A 16,370-nucleotide genomic window follows, 5' to 3' on the forward strand; every position below is an offset into this window, starting at 1 on the left:
AACTGAGACCTGGAGAGGTGAAATGATTTGCTTGATGCCATGGAGCTATTTATATGTCCAAGTAGGGACTTCTATGGAGAGTGAGCCCTGAGAGAGTCAATATACGAAATTTACAGGCCCTGAGTGGATCTCCTTAGGTCCTTTAATGAATACAAAGTATTCTTCTGAAGAAATATTAAAGTAGGTTTGATTACCTGGCCTGTGGTACTCATACACCGTGAAAGTTGCAGGACTCAGAAACCCAACTTGAAAAAGTTCAAATATCCGGAATCGGACACAAAGGTAGTCATTGGAGGGAATCTGTTTGATGAATTAAGGATTTAAACTTATAGGAGAGCAGAGACTCAACATATTTTAGCCTGTAAATTTTAAACGGTAATAGTGAAGAAAAAATTGTGGGAGTTGATGTTACCGAGCTCAGTTGCAGAATCACATGTCCATCTTTGACTTGGTAATCATCTAATAGTCGGTCCACCGCTTCAACAAGCTGAGGGAGGAAGAGAGAAGCTTGAATTTAATTTCGCAGTCTTTTGTTTAAATAATTCGCCTGATGAGATATTAGATCCCAGAGATGTAATCCTTGAGTTCACAATTCAAAGACAATGAAGGGCAACTCCTCTTGACAAAGTCTGAACATGTTATCACATGACTCATATTTTTTTAGAACATGCAAGTATATGCCACCACTTCACTTTGAAACATCAAAACTTAGGTAGATTGTCAGTTTGGAAAGAATATTCCAGGTGATTTTTTGAAAGTGATATAGTGGAAGGAAAGGAAATAACTTTACGAAATAATGCAGTAGAGAAAACCAATATCATACTAATACTTAAAAAAAACCCAGTCCAGGCTTTTGGTGGACTACAGGTGCTTTGGTAGTAGGTGTGCTACCATGACTGCACCTGGGAGTGGGGCGATCCTATGCTTAAAAAATGTTATTAATTATGTAAATCAATGGTACTTCAATAAAATTAAAAATATTCCTAGCATTTTCTCAGGCACAGACTAGTGCTTGACATTTTTGGGCTCAGCATAATTCTGTCCACTAACATAGTGTCTTGGATATTCAGTGAATATTTGTTGTTTTTCAATAAAAAAAAAATTACAGCTTTTAAGTCTTCTGAATTTGCACTGATTCCAGTAGGCAAAGAGATATCCATCACTGCATGGGAAGACCCAGATGATGATTCTTCACTGCTGGGCTTGTAACTAAAACAAATTAGAGATTATGAAATGGAATAAATAAATGAGTTATTTAACAAAGACTTTTTTCCTTTTAAGCTTTAATTTTTGAATTGGGTCTCTATTTATTTGCTTTTCTACAACATATACAACATACACATTGGGATCTCTGAGTTGCAAGAGAGCTCTGTGTCTCCTATTTCAACTCTTTACTCACTTAACTGGTAATCTTAATGGCCCACCATTCTGGAGCTGGAAGAGACCATAGAAGTCATTCAGCTCCAGCTGAGAACACTGAGGCTGAGAGCAAGACACTTATGCAAGTCACATGACTGACTAGCTTGTGGCAGAACTCGAAAGTCTCTTGACTGTCACTCTATTTCTTTTTCTCACAGGAGAAATTAGTCATATATTGGAAAGAGATACAGTAAATATATTCAGGAAAAGAGTAGAAGGACATACACTAAAAGTTAACAGCTACTTTTTCTGGATGATTATAATATCTCATTTCCCTTTTTTTCCCTAAAATTTCCACAACATATAATTTATTTTTAAAAATGTTTCAAGGACCATCCATTGTCTAGGAATTGTGCTTAGGGGATGTTTAAGGGAAGCTTAGGAGAAAGGTATTAGTGCTTTTATTGTTTGTTTTTTTTTCTGGTAAGAGAGAACACTGAAGTAAGGAATCAGGAAACTTGAGTTTTACCCATCCTCTCCTGAGAGGTTTCCACAAATCATTTTCCTTTTCTGGAGGCTATTATCTTACTATAAAGAAATATAAACTTGTGTTTTGAAGTTATCTTTGTAATTCCAAGGCTCCATTTTGAGTGGCGAGGGTTGGTATACCCTTTAAGGAGAGCTGGAAAATCTAGAAGAGGGGCAAATTGGGGCAGGGTGAATGTGCTTCTGTAAGGCTGAGAATCAGAGTGGGGCTGGGAAGAATGGTAAGGACTAAAGGAAGACTCTGGGAAGATAACCTCTTAAGGAGGACAATGAGTTGATCTCTCCTAAAGGAATGAGTAAGTGTGAAGGGAATGTTGTGAGTTTAGTCAGTTGGCAGGGATCACCCTTTCCCAATCCCACTCATATCACACATTTAAGAAGCAGAGCCTATCAGAAATTTTAGGTATAATATTTATGGTTATAACTTAAAATACCAGAAAAATCTCTGGCTTTAAATTTTTTTTTTGTGCTCAGTGTACTTTATTTTTTAAAAAAATTAATATTTTATTTTATTTTATATAATTTTTACATCATTTTTCATTTTTGCACAGTGTATGCTTTAAAATATTTAACCCTATTCTTTACCAAATTAACAAGGCAAGTTAGAGTATAATATGACATCTGGACAGCTCCCTAGCTGGATCAGGTGACTGTGACCAGAAACAGAGAACCATTGCTCATAGATGCAAATGCGCCCTGGACAGGATGAAAAGGGGCCTCCTGAGTGGAGACCAGCTATGAAAAGTTGCTGAGCCTTGACAACTTGTTGCCATGGCAATGGTTTCAACCAGGGAAAAGAAACCTTCCTTTCAAGAAGGCCTTTGCTTGCTGCCAAAGACAGCAATCTTTCCTGAGAGAAGGGGAGATAAAAAATACTTTTTTCTTTTTTCTTGTAAATACAACAGAAAAATTGTAAAAGTTAAATACACAGAAGAGAAACCAACATAGAACTGGAGGCTGGCATTTTTTTTTAAATGGGAAAGAGAATATTTGTAGGCAAAGACTTTCTCACATGAACAAGTACTATACTACACAGTTACTTTTGGAATTTATCCAACCTAACTCCAGCATCACAGAGCCAAACATATTTCACCTGGTATTTTTGAACATTCTGTCCCCAATTTGTAAAAGTCAAAGGATAGAATAGTCCATATAACTGGAAACAAGTTTAACAATCTAGAGGAGATGGACAAATTCCTACAACTCTACAATCACCCAAAGCTAGATAAAGAAGAAATAGAACACCTAAACAGACCAATTACAATTAGCGAAATTGAAATGGTAATCAAAAACCTCCCCAAAAACAAAAGCCCAGGACCTGATGGATTTACAAATGAATTCTACCAAACATTCAGAGACGAATTAGTGCCTATCCTTCACAAACTCTTCCAAAAAATTGAGAAGGAAGGGGCAATACCAAACACGTTTTATGAAGCCAACATTACACTAATACCAAAACCGAACAAGGACAACACAAAAAAGGAAAACTACAGGCCAATCTCCCTAATGAACACTGATGCAAAAATCCTCAATAAAATTTTAGCTATCAGAATCCAACAATGTATCCATAAGATAATTCACCACGACCAAGTAGGATTCATTCCAGGGACACAAGGATGGTTTAACATCCGAAAATCAATCAACGTTATCCAACACATCAACAAAAAGAAATATAAAAACCATATGATAATATCAATAGATGCTGAGAAAGCTTTCGACAAAGTGCAACACCCATTCATGATAAAAGCCCTTGAAATTCTTGGGATACAAGGAACATACCTCAACATCATAAAGGCCATCTATGACAAGCCAACAGCCAGTATCATTCTCAATGGTGAAAAGCTGAAAGCAATTCCATTAAGATCTGGAACAAGACAAGGATGTCCACTCTCACCACTGCTTTTCAATATAATACTGGAAGTCCTAGCCAGGGCAATAAGACAAGAGAAAGACATCCAAGGAATCCAAATAGGAAAAGAAGAAGTCAAACTATCACTATTTGCAGACGATATGATATTATACATAGAGAACCCCAAAAACTCCACAGAAAAGCTAATTCAACTCATCAATCAGTTCAGTAAAGTGGCAGGATACAAAATCAACACGCAAAATTCAGTAGCCTTCCTATACACAAACAATAAATCTGAAGAAGAAGAAATCAAAAAAACCATCCCTTTTGTTATTGAAACAAAAAAAATCAAATATTTGGGAATAAATCTAACAAAAGAGGTAAAGGACCTATACAAAGAAAACTATAAAACACTGTTAAAAGAAATAGAAGAAGACACAAAGAAATGGAGAGACATCCCCTGCTCATGGATTGGAAGAATAAACATTATTAAAATGGCCATCCTTCCAAAAGCAATATACAGATTCAATGCTATTCCAATCAAAATTTCAATGTCATTCTTCAAAGAAATAGAACAATTATTGATGAAATTCATATGGAATCACAAAAAACCCCGAATAGTCAAAGCTCTCCTGAAAAAAAAAGAAGGGAATGGAGGCATCACACTCCCAGACTTCAAACTATACTACAAAGCCATAATCATCAAAACTGCATGGTATTGGAACAAGAACAGACATACAGGGCCTCCCCGGTGGCGCAGCGGTTGAGCTCTGGGTTGCGAAGCTGCCCCCAGCCTCTGCGGCGCCAGTTTGATCCCCGGTTGCTCCCCAGCCACCAGAGGAGGGTCCCACATGGTGCGCAGACCTCTCCTGCCGCCCGCTGCTCCCCTCAGCAGTGTACTTCGGTCCTTCTGCCTGCTCTGCTTCCCGCTCTGGCTCTGGTGAATTCTCTCACCCTCCCGCGCTTCTGACTATCCCCAGTGCATGTATAAACAAAACAAACAAACAAATAAATAAATAAATAAAACATGCCTCTATAAAAAAAAAAAAAAAAAAAGAACAGACATACAGACCAATGGAATCGAATAGAAAATCCAGAAATAAACCCACAGATTTATGGTCAACTAATCTTTGACAAAGGAGCAAAGAATATGCATTGGAGCAAAGAAAGTTTGTTCAATAAATGGTGCTGGGAAAACTGGGTCGCTACATGCAAAAGAATGAAGCTTGACCACTACCTCACACCATACACAAAAATCAACTCAAAATGGATTAAAGAACTAGACATAAGACCTGAAACCATAAAATATATAGAAGGAAATATAGGCAAAACACTACGTGATTTGCACATCAAAGACATCTTTACAGACACATCACCCAAAGCAGTGATAGTGAAGGCAAAGCTAAACAGCTGGGACTACATCAAATTAAAGAGCTTTTGCACAGCAAAAGAGACAATAACAAAAACAAAGAGAAACCCCACCAACTGGGAGAACATTTTTGCACCCAACACTAATGATAAAGGACTGATCACAAAAATCTGCAAAGAGCTGATGAGACTCAACAACAACAAAGAAAATAATCCAGTCAAAAAATGGGCAGAAAAGCTAAAAAGAAACTTCTCTGAAGAGGAAATGCAAATGGCCAACAGGCATATGAAAAAATGTTCAACATCACTTGTCATCAGGGAAATGCAAATCAAAACTACCATGAGATACCATCTTACACCAGTGAGAATGGCACATATTAAAAAAACTAGCAACAACAAATGTTGGCGAGGGTGTGGAGAAAAAGGAACTCTTCTGCACTGTTGGTGGGAGTGCAAACTGGTCCAACCACTGTGGAGAGCTGTGTGGAGATTTCTGGACCTACTAAACATAGAGCTTCCATATGATCCAGCAATTCCACTCCTAGGTATTTACCCAAAGGACACAGAAACATCAATTCCAAAGAACACCTGCACCCCTATGTTTATAGCAGCACTGTTTACAATAGCTAAGCTTTGGAAACAACCCAAATGCCCAAAAATAGATGACTGGATCAAGAAGATGTGGTACATATACACAATGGAATATTACTCAGCATTCAAAAAAGATAAACACATGCAATTTGCAGCAACATGGATGGCACTGGAAGGGATCATGCTCAGCGAAATAAGCCAAAAAGAAAAAGAAAAATACCGGATGGTCTCACTCATAGCAGGAATCTAGAAAACTTAAATAAGGGACCAGAAAAATGAATAACTATAAGAAAGTGAAAATCAAAATCAACAAAAAACTATGAACCAGAGACACTTTTAGGGGGGCGGGGGCGGGAGGGGAGGGATTGGGGTCAGAATGGGGGGGCTGCAATTGTATGGGGAATATAACAATAAAATTTATAAAAAAAAAAAGAATAGTCCATATAACATTTCTATTCATCTTCTTTTGTATATTAGCAATGCAGAATTAAATCTCCTGTCAATGAATTGGAATGAATGAGTTTTTGATAAGAGCCTTTTTTGTAGAGCAGACTAGAACTGGAGGAAACTTGGAGAGCAGAGTCTAAGATCCTTGCTTTTTAGAAGGAGCCAGGAGAAGTCAGCTAACTTGCTGAAGACCAGTTGAGTACTTTATGGCAGAGACTCTCCCAGGTGTCCCACTGCACCACACAGGAGCTCTCCTTTATGTGCACTCCAGGAGCCCTCTGCAAGGTCCCCTTGTGCTGATCCTAGCTCTGCCCAGAACACAATCACTGACAGGGCGCTAAGACAGTACAGGGGGCTTAACCACAGCTATTATCAAGCTCCCTCCCCAGAGGGGAGCAGGAGTGGCAGGAAAGGAACTGCCTAGGACCTGATGGCGCAGCGGTTGAGCGCTGGGTTGCGAAGCTGCCCGCAGCCTCTGCAGCATCTGTTAGATCCCCGGCTGCTCCCCGGCCACCGGAGGAGGGTCCCATAAGGCGCGCAGACCTCTCCTGCTGCCCACTGCTCCCCTCAGCAGTGTACTTCGGTCCTTCTGCCTGCTCTGCTCCCCGCTCTGGCTCTGGCGAATTCTCTCATCCTCCCGCGCTTCTGACTGTAACCAGTGCTTGTATAAATAAATAAATTAAAAAAAAAAAAAAAAAAAAACAGCCGGCAGAGGCTGGCCAAGGAAGTGGAGTTGCAAGGTGTCTGGTAAAGGAATCCTAATATGGGCGGGCTGGCCTGAGGACCACAAACAAGGATGAGAATGGCTAGTAGGGAGGCAGTGAGAAACCATTTGTTGCTCCTCAGGTCAGTAGTCTCAGCTTACTCTGACTGAAGGAGGTGGTTTTGAAACTGGACTGGCTATCAGGGTCTGGGGTTTGAGATCTTTAACACTGTGAGAACTTGGCAGATTACTTCACCTCTTCAGGTCTCAATTACTTTATTTCTAATAACAAGTGAATAATTATATCATTCCTACAATCCTTTTCAGCTTTAATCTATTACAAAACTCAATAAAATATCTAAGTTATCCATACTGAGTGTTTTGCCATCATCATGTGTGATTACAAGTAAAAATAAGTGAAATACCAACCATACAAATCACTGTTATGAAAATAGATAGAATTAAGGGAAGAAAACAGTAAAAGTTTTTGAGGGGTGAGGGAAAGAACTAGTCTATTCCTGGCTCTGCTACTAATGTATTCACGCTGCAACTGCTAAGGTATGCATGTATATTTTCAAAACCCTACACTTTCACATACATTTTAGGATGGTGGCTGTGGTAGGCAGAATAATGTCCATATCATAATCCCCCAAACCTATGAATATTCTACCTGGTAAAAGGAACTCGCAGATGGTATTAAGTTAAGGATCCTGCAGTAGGGAGATTATCCTGGAGAATTTGGGTGGGCCCAGTGTAATCACAAAGGTCTTTATAAGGGGAAGAAGCAGGAGAGTCAGAGAAGATATGATGATGTGAAGCAGGGGTTACAGCCAGAGGGAGAGACTGGAAGATGCTGTACTGCTGACTTTGAAGATGGACGAAGGGGTCACAGGTCAAGGGATGTGGGTATTCTCTAGAATCTGGAAAAAGGAAGGGATTGGATTGGCCCCGTTGGCCTCCAGAAGGAAAGCAGCTTTGATGACACTTTGATGTTAGGACTCCTGACTTCCAGAACTGTAAGATAATAAGTTTAGGTTGTTTTAAGCCCTTCAGTTTGTGGTGAATTGTTACCTAGTGACAACAAAAAAATGAGCACAGTGGTCAATTTCAGTCTGTGGCATTAGTCTTCAGAGGGTTCAACAGAGTGGTTTTCAAGCCTACCTACCATCACAATAACCTCTGGGGGTATGGTTGGAGTTTGGGGATGGTTCTAAAAGTTCTCCCACTAAATTCAATGCACAGCCTGAGTTGAGAAGCAATGGTTGAAAATGGCCAAGGATTTTGCTGGGAGAATGTTATTTTTCTAAGAGAGCTGGGCTCCTTATAAGAGAATGTTTTGATCTTTCTTTTCCTAATACATATATTAAATCTCCACCTTTCTGAAAGACAGAAAAAACTAATATTATAATGTTTGAATAGAAGGAGGTCAAGAACAGGAGGAGAAAGTACATATGAGTAAAACAAAGTTGTTCTATATTAAGTAAGAAAACCACTATGTTCTACATTTTAAAATGTGCGCAATTTTATATCTGGCTGTTCTAAAATTAAAAAGATGTGAAGAAACGATATCATGACAAACATGAGATCTTGCCATCTGTACTCCCCTGCGGAAACTGGCTCACCTGGCACATGCCACTATGCGCTGATATCCTGAGTCCTGGTAGCTTCTGATGCTGGATGCTAATTAGCACAACAAGGAAACAAACAAACAAATGAACAAAAATGTGAGTAAGCTATTTTCAGCTGTTTGGGAACTATCAGAACAAAATCATTAATGAGCAGGTCTCTGAATACATTTAAAAATGATTTGTGATTTGGAAATTGGTACTTCTGGTAATTTTAAAGGAAATTCAGGCCTATTGACAACACCAAGAAATCTTTAAATAATGAGACTAGACTTTAAATTACTAGAACAACAAACTGTTCTAATTATCATTTATAAGATTTTAGATTATAAGCTGTCAAAGAATTAAAATTTGAGGAGTCATCTAAGGTAAATATGCATTCGGAACATGTTTAGGAGGAAGTTGAAAGGAGGAAGAGTGGATGCCCGACTTTGCTGGTAGTTGGATAGTTCCCAAGGGAACAGATTTCTGAGCCATGAATGGAAGATCTCAGGACAGAGAGGCAGCATGCCGTTGACCACTGCAGTGTGCAAGTGGATTGTATTTGGGTGAGAACCAGCCCACCAAAAGAGGGGTGTGGAGTCCGCTGATAGAAAAAGGGCACATTAAAAACAAGATCATAAGTAGTGGAGAGACCAAGGTAAAGGTGGAAGCAGAGAAATGTGCACTAGTCAGGCCTTTTGGCGTACAGACAAGGTGGGGATAGAAACCCAACAGGCAATAAGGGAAGCTCAGGGTCCTGGAGTGGGGACTCACATAAAAGTAACAGAATTCAAGGCCCTGAAATTAAACCTTTCTGTGGTTTTATAACTAGTTACATTCTGTAGAAATAATGTAGTCAAAATAATTTCTTGATCAATGGTACATATATTTAACTTAGTTATTAAATTATCTAATATCTGTTTCCAGCTATTTTTAAAGAGTTCCCTCTATTATGATAAAAGATGGTAAGGTTTACTAAGATGTCAACCTGCTAAGGAATTTAATTAAGAAATTTTGTTTTCCAAGCAAACATGTTTTTCCTAGTCAGGGAAGCTCTCTGACATTCTTTAGGCTCAGCCAAAATGACAGTGTAAGTCATGCTTTTTACCTTCAATGTCCTGGACTTCAATTTTCAAATGAAAGCTGCAAACTTCCTCAGAGGTACTGATTTTGTGAGCCACAGTTGTTACCTGCATTGGGACAAATAAACAAGAAGATTCTAGTTAAAATGGGAAGGTTGAAAGGACATCAAGGTAGTGCTGCTGTGCAAGTGGAGGCTCAGGTATCATTTTCATAATCCAAATGGTGAAAACTTGCAGCAGCTGTACTTTCAGTAAATTCCACAACTGAAGCATAGCTCAGAAACCCAAAATAAGCAAACCAACTTCTGACCAGGCAGAATCTTGGTCAGGTCCCATGCAGATAAATCTGAGTACCTTACTTCACAGGAAAGTTCCTAAAACATTAATCCCTGAGCCTGTACACTGTAATTTGACATGTAACACTAGTGGTCAGGGAGTGTGCATAGCACTGTGGTAAACAACAAATTATAGGTATGCATGGACGGGCAGGGGTGTTGCCAAAAGCAGGTATATTGAGAGTAGCTAGGAGTGACAAAAAGTAGACAAATCCATTCCACCTCCTTGCGCAATCTTATAAACAGTTTTTGAAGGAGTAAGTGTGCTAAAGGGAAGTGCATAATTAAAATCATCAATTTATTTTCAGAATACATAGTTTATTTTATTTTAGCCATTTGGTAGTTGCAAATTTCTCTAAGCTGTTTGTGTATGTCCATGCAACCTATGGCTAGTATACATATACACACATGAAGATATATATTTAATACACATATATTATGTGTCTATATTATGCATATGCATATTTAATACACATAATATATATTATTAACTACACATAAATACACACACACACACAGAGTGTCCACAATGGTGTTCCAAAAAGAGACTGTTACTAACCTTAAAATATTTATGTGTGTGTCCACACACACATCTGTGTGTATGTAACCATAAAACTTACAGATCCATAAATGTAATTATGTATTATGTTATATATATATTATCTCCACAAATACACAGACTATATAAATACAAGGATTAACATAGCCATTTTCAAAAAGAAATTGTGAGGCCAGCTGCCAAGAAAGCTAGAGAAGATTAGATCAACGAATTCTACTTTAGTCATGGTTACCCAAGTCCAGATTTCTGTGATTTTGTGGCAAAATCCCTCCCTTTCTCTTACATTACCTAGAACAAGTAGTCACGAAACTCCCACAAAAGCAGGCTCTCAGTGAAATACTTACGTGCACTGTAGCCAAGCCATTGCTGTATCCAGTACTGACCACAAGGTCATCATTGAGAGGCACCTGGAAAGGTGAATAGAGACCAAGCTTTCTTTTATCATTTAATAGGCAGGGGGGATAGAACAGTGGAAAGAGAGGACTGCCCCTCTCTTCAGTTTGAAGCAGCCTAGGTTTCACACTAAGGCAGCATCATGGGCTAAGGTTTAAACGATTTTAAGATGATGAGAGGCCCCTCACAGGATTTCCCGTAAAGAAAAGACGGCATGAGTGAATATTCTGTCAGCTCCTCAAAGACAATCAACAGGCACAAAAGATCCTACTGCCAGATCTTTTGGTTTTTCAAGAGCATTTGGAAACCAGATTTTTATTTGAAACCTCTGGATGTTTAAGTATTGGAATATGTCTGTGTCTCTATCCTTATTGATATTTATGTATGTCTTACTATGGGACACCAATTTGTAATTGTGATGTATCTTAAAATAATATAAATGTGATCATTTAAAAATATGTATTAGCAAATATAGGCTAGCAGTTACTATTATTGATATTGCTGTCCTCTGGGAAATTTGCATAAGGTTTTATTAAAAATTCAGTAGTAAAGAAAAGTCATGGGACATGTTGTTAGGGGATTTATTGGGCAATTTCGATTTGGTCACAGTCATCACGTGTGACCAATCCGGGTGGAGTCACTGGCAGATCTGCAAATGTGACTTGTCTTATTCTACAGCCATACCTGTGTGCCTGCTGTTCTCTATGCTGGAAGGTTCTTCCCTTTTCTTCACTGGTTAACTGTTTCCGATTCTTCTAGATTTAACCCTACCATTTGGATGTATTTGGCAAGCTCTTTCCACTTCTCAGCTGGGTCACAAGCCACCCTCTGTTCTTTCATGTCCCTATCAAGGGTCTTATTTTTCTCTGTCTTTTTAATGAGGTCTCACCCAACTCCACAGGTTCTTTGTGCTTTCATTTTGAATGCCCAGTGCCCAGGACACAGCAGGTACTCCTGCTTAGGCCATCTCAGGGACTCAGTATATGCTTAAGGAGATACATTTAAAAATAAAGAGCGGAACATATGATTTTTAAAGGTTCCATCTGATTATAAATATTATAAAATGTTAAAATTTTCATTTACCTCTACTGGCTTCCCAAGGAAATTATTCTTTGTCATCTTATAATGGTAGAAGTCACCTTTATTCTTGTAAGAAACTTTGATGTCCATGTTCAATTGAAGTTGTTTAACCAATAGTGAATATTCTGTTAGGCCCTCAATGGCACTGATTGTATCCTGTCAACAATCAGCAAGTCACAAAAGTAAGTTTTTTTTAATTTATATACACCCTGTTTCCAAATGCCCTTCCTGATGAGAGGGTGGGACATCACCATCTGAATATGAAACTCCAGCCGATGGAGTGAAACTAGTTAAGGGTACTGTGTGGAGGTGGAAGGTATGGTCCCTCTCACCCCCTTCACTACCCCCCACCCCTGCCTGTCAGTAAGGATGCTGTTGTTACCAGGGTCAAGAAGAACATGCAGCCTCAGGTCTGGGTTCTCTGTGTATCTATAGTGTGTGACAGCAGCAGATTGCCCCCACCTCCTTGCAGCACTCTCTCCTTCTCATCCTTGGGTCTCAGTTTAAATATCTCCTTATCAAGACACGTTCATGTCCCATTATTCTGTTTTCATATTCTCCTTCTACCCTTTTCAGTCTTTATCTCAATTTGTAATACTTTTAACTACAGTGGAACATTGGCCTCTCCCACTGTAACGTAAGTTTCATGGGTGTAAGCATTTTATCTTGGAACCCCTTACATTAGCAGGTATGCACTTGGTAGTCATAAATGGATGGGTCTCTGGACCTCATCTTCCTCAGAAAGATGAAATCAGGAAATGTATCTGGTTCAGAGATGTTCTTTGCCTATGGCCAGGTCAGCCAATGCTGATCAGTATGAAACTCCTACTAAGCTTACAGTGTCCCCAAGATGAAATCCCTTGGGGATTAGATGATGACTAAAGTAGTCCTGAAGCACCCCCCTAGCCCTAACTTTTACACACACATGCTCCATCACTGCCCAAACATTCATAAAACAGAGCCCATGTTAACATTTGAGCTAGACTGTAGAGGTACACTAGAATTTAAGTGCTAGAAGGGAACTTAACAATTCAAGTAATGTTTGAGTTGGAAATATCTTAGAAAACCAAACTTTTCAAACAAAATACAGCAAATCTGAGTTTTCAAGAGAGAAAGAAAATATCTTGTACACAATGATGCAAATACATACAGATGTACATTACACAACTACATAATTGTCATACTATGAAATATATATACTCAAATGAGTGTGCACTGGTAAGAAGATAAACATCTAATGATTAGTATTTGTTTTTGAGGGAGAAGGAATATCAGTAGCTTAGCCTGAGTGGCAATCATGGCAACATAGGATGTGACATAATTGCTGATAACCTTACTAACCCTGCATGGTCACTAAGAATCATAAGGGAAATATTGGGCTTGGTATCAGGAGTTGTGAGTTCTGATTTTGGATTCATCACTAACTCCTTGCATGAACCTCCAAGGGCTGACTTCCTTCTCTGAGTAAGAAGGGTGTCAGCAGATGTCCTCTAAGAGGTCTTCAGTTCTAGTCATTGACTTATATCTAAGATGCACTCATTTGGTGGATAAAAGCACGGAGTGCAGAGCAAGTATGCAATATGAGGTGTGGGAGGCAATAAAATGTCACCAAGAAGATGAAACCAGTCAAGGAAACATTACCTGGGTAGAGTAAAAGCCTCCTCCATACCTCTGCTCTTCAGACAGCCATTTGATGATTGGGTTAACATAATTCATGTCTTTTAAGCTCAGGCTGGTGAGTAAAGCATATGCAGTGGTCTCTACCATACGTGCTGTACCGGTGTGAGAAGAAGGGCTGGCTTTCTCTTCAAGATCATCTTTCCAAAAACGATACATGGGGGATGGACCACCTAATCATCAATAAATCATAACCATTAGTATGATTAGCAGTGTGAATATGACATAATTCTAGAGGATTTCTAGAAGGTCCTTACTCTGATAAGAAGAACTTCCTCAACATGGTCAATACAAAGCAAGATCCTTTAATACTACTTGTCTTTGTTTAGAAAGGAAGTCCACATACACAAGGGTGAAGCCCAGTGGAAAGTGCAGTAAGCTGGGAATTAGTACTTCCAATTTTTTAAAAATAATTTGTTACAAAAATATAGTGACAGGTTTAAATTATTAGAGAAATAACAATTATAATTTAGAACCTAATTTTTGAAAAGTGCTGCATATATGAAATCATCTTTAAAGCTTTATAGTGGGATAAGGTAGTCAAAGACTGAAGAAAGGCTTTGGATGTGATCTCATAATTTCTAGGATGTAGATTTTTTTTCAGTCAGGGAGAAAAGTTCTCCAGTTTATCTCATAGATAGTGTCAATAATGATAACAATAAGCCTTTATGTGCATATGGTGCTTTCTGGTTTAGAGAAATATTTACATTTGGTATCTCACTTAGTTTCATGGCAAGGAAGAAAATACAATGTACATTTTAGGTATGAGGAAGTTGAGTTCCACAGAACTAAAAGAATTTGTCCATGGACACATGGTCATGTTATGAGTAGAGTTATTTTAAAAGTATTGTATGTGTGGTTTTGAGGTGTATGTTAGCATTCAGTCATTTTTAAACGATGTCGGGAGTCAAATATTTTAGATAGTGATAAACCTCATATAAGATTTATTAAACTTTCAGAAAACCTCAGCCAAGAGAAGACTTAGAAATGCCCAACCAAGCCTGTACTATACAGGCACAGGGGTCAGTGGCACCACTCCTATCATCCTATTCTTTTACTCTTGATCTATGAGGAGCATTATCTTTATTCTGCAAAACAAGATACATGCCTTCCTAGTCAACCTCATACAATGTAAGCAGGTCATATATGCCTTTGCTCAACCTCCTCCCGTCTTCTTTGTAATAGAGTTAAAGTTCTAGGGCTTGCACCACCTTGATGTGAATAAGACACTGACACCCCTTGCTCTGGGTGGCACGGCTGGGGCACTGCAGCACAGGCTGGAGTTCAGTCACAATCCACCTACTTGCTTGGGAGCCTTGTCCATCGTACAACTACACACAGAAATCCTGCAGAGTTCTGGGGATGATCTCCATGGTCCCACATGACCTCTCACTCCCATACCCTTCCTCTCCATCAGCTCACTCCTCTCCAGCCTCACACACTTTCTTGGAGCTGCCTTATGTTGGATGCACATGCTACTTCTCCTCTAGAAACACCCTTCTACAAAGCCACCAACTTGCTTCCTCGCTTCCTTCGGGTCTCCATTTTCTCAGCTGGGCTTAAGCCCACACCCTCCCCTGCTTTTTTCCCCCTTCACATCTGTCTTTACCAACTAATTTACTGTAGCCAGCATTTTATTTATTCTCTATCTCTCACTAGAATGTAAGTTTATCAAGGGCTTGGAATTTTTGTGGTCTGTTTGGTTTGTTGCCTTACCTCAAAATCTAGAATTGTGTCTGGTACATAGAAGGTACTCAATACCAATTTGTTGCATTAAGGAATGAATAACAGATGTTGAATAAGTGAGTGACTAAATGTTAGCACTTATTATGTTAGGTTGTGATGGTTTGTTCCTTGAGGGCAGGGATTTTTGTTTCTTAGTCAACTTTTCAGGCCACCACCCCCTTCCCAGAATTAGCAGACTCTAGGTTTAGCAAGGCTTGCTGAATAAATATATGGAGCAAGTCATACCTTTAACTGAAGCTTTCTTCTTCAGGGCTGAAACAATTGAACGAAACTGTGGGTGAGTTTTATCTCCCAGGGAAAGAGCATAAGCAGCAATGGCCAGTGTAAAGGTGCTTTGGGCTAAAAGGGTGTTTTCAAGCAGAAAGTTATCAGCTTTAGTTATGGCCGTGTTGATTTGCTGGAAATGAGAGCAGAAGAAATCTGAGTTCCTTTGTTAAGCATCAACCTATCAACTGATGTGAGGTCTCCCAGGTGGCACTATCTTGGGGCAGTTGGGAAGAAGGGTGAGCAGAGAAATGACCTAATGAAAAGGATGGTATGTCGCTAAAGCAAATCATTCCAGGAGAAGGGGCAGTGCCTAATCTCAGAAGGGAAAAAGTGGTTGCCCAAATGGGCTTAAGCTTTTGTCTCTGAAATCTCACTTCCCCTGAGAGGCTTCTATCTTTAGTTTCTGCTTCCCTCATCAGACCTAGCTTCCAGAGAGAAGCACCAAGCACAACTACCTCTCATCCTTCTCTCTCGGCAAATGGAAGTTTACATTTTCAAAAGGAGTTTTAGTAAATACAATCATAAGTAGTGGGAAAAGAGTCAGATTACCACAGTGCTTTTTGATCCTAAGGATTTCTGGGAAAATATTCTCTATTACTTTGTCCTGAGACAACACAGTTATTTTGGTTAAGTGAACTAGGAGGAAACTTGGTGTGATGCTGCTAGCATCTCGCCAGGTTGCTGCTCTTCTGGCTCCATCTCTGTCTCCCATTTATGTGCCACAAGGTGCCAACTTGTCTCTTAGGCCCCTGGGTACTGGT

The 16,370-nt window shown here is 39.2% G+C and overlaps 1 protein-coding gene across 1 annotated transcript in view; it reads right to left on the reverse strand.

The window, feature by feature from the left end:
• The window catches only part of C5 (complement C5), a gene marked incomplete at both ends in the record, with an annotated part of 81,650 nt that overhangs the window by 9,845 nt on the left and 55,435 nt on the right, over positions 1-16,370 (reverse strand). Inside the window, 9 exons of the mRNA XM_084236798.1 lie at positions 195-300; positions 413-487; positions 1,107-1,209; positions 8,486-8,543; positions 9,579-9,660; positions 10,791-10,853; positions 11,923-12,075; positions 13,561-13,769; positions 15,568-15,739. Of these exons, the coding sequence (XP_084092924.1) occupies positions 195-300; positions 413-487; positions 1,107-1,209; positions 8,486-8,543; positions 9,579-9,660; positions 10,791-10,853; positions 11,923-12,075; positions 13,561-13,769; positions 15,568-15,739 (1,021 nt within the window). The remainder of the gene's footprint in view (positions 1-194; positions 301-412; positions 488-1,106; positions 1,210-8,485; positions 8,544-9,578; positions 9,661-10,790; positions 10,854-11,922; positions 12,076-13,560; positions 13,770-15,567; positions 15,740-16,370) is intronic.

Source organism: Talpa europaea (genome assembly GCF_964194135.1).
Source record: "Talpa europaea genome assembly, chromosome: 7".
Taxonomy (NCBI): Eukaryota; Metazoa; Chordata; class Mammalia; order Eulipotyphla; family Talpidae; genus Talpa; species Talpa europaea.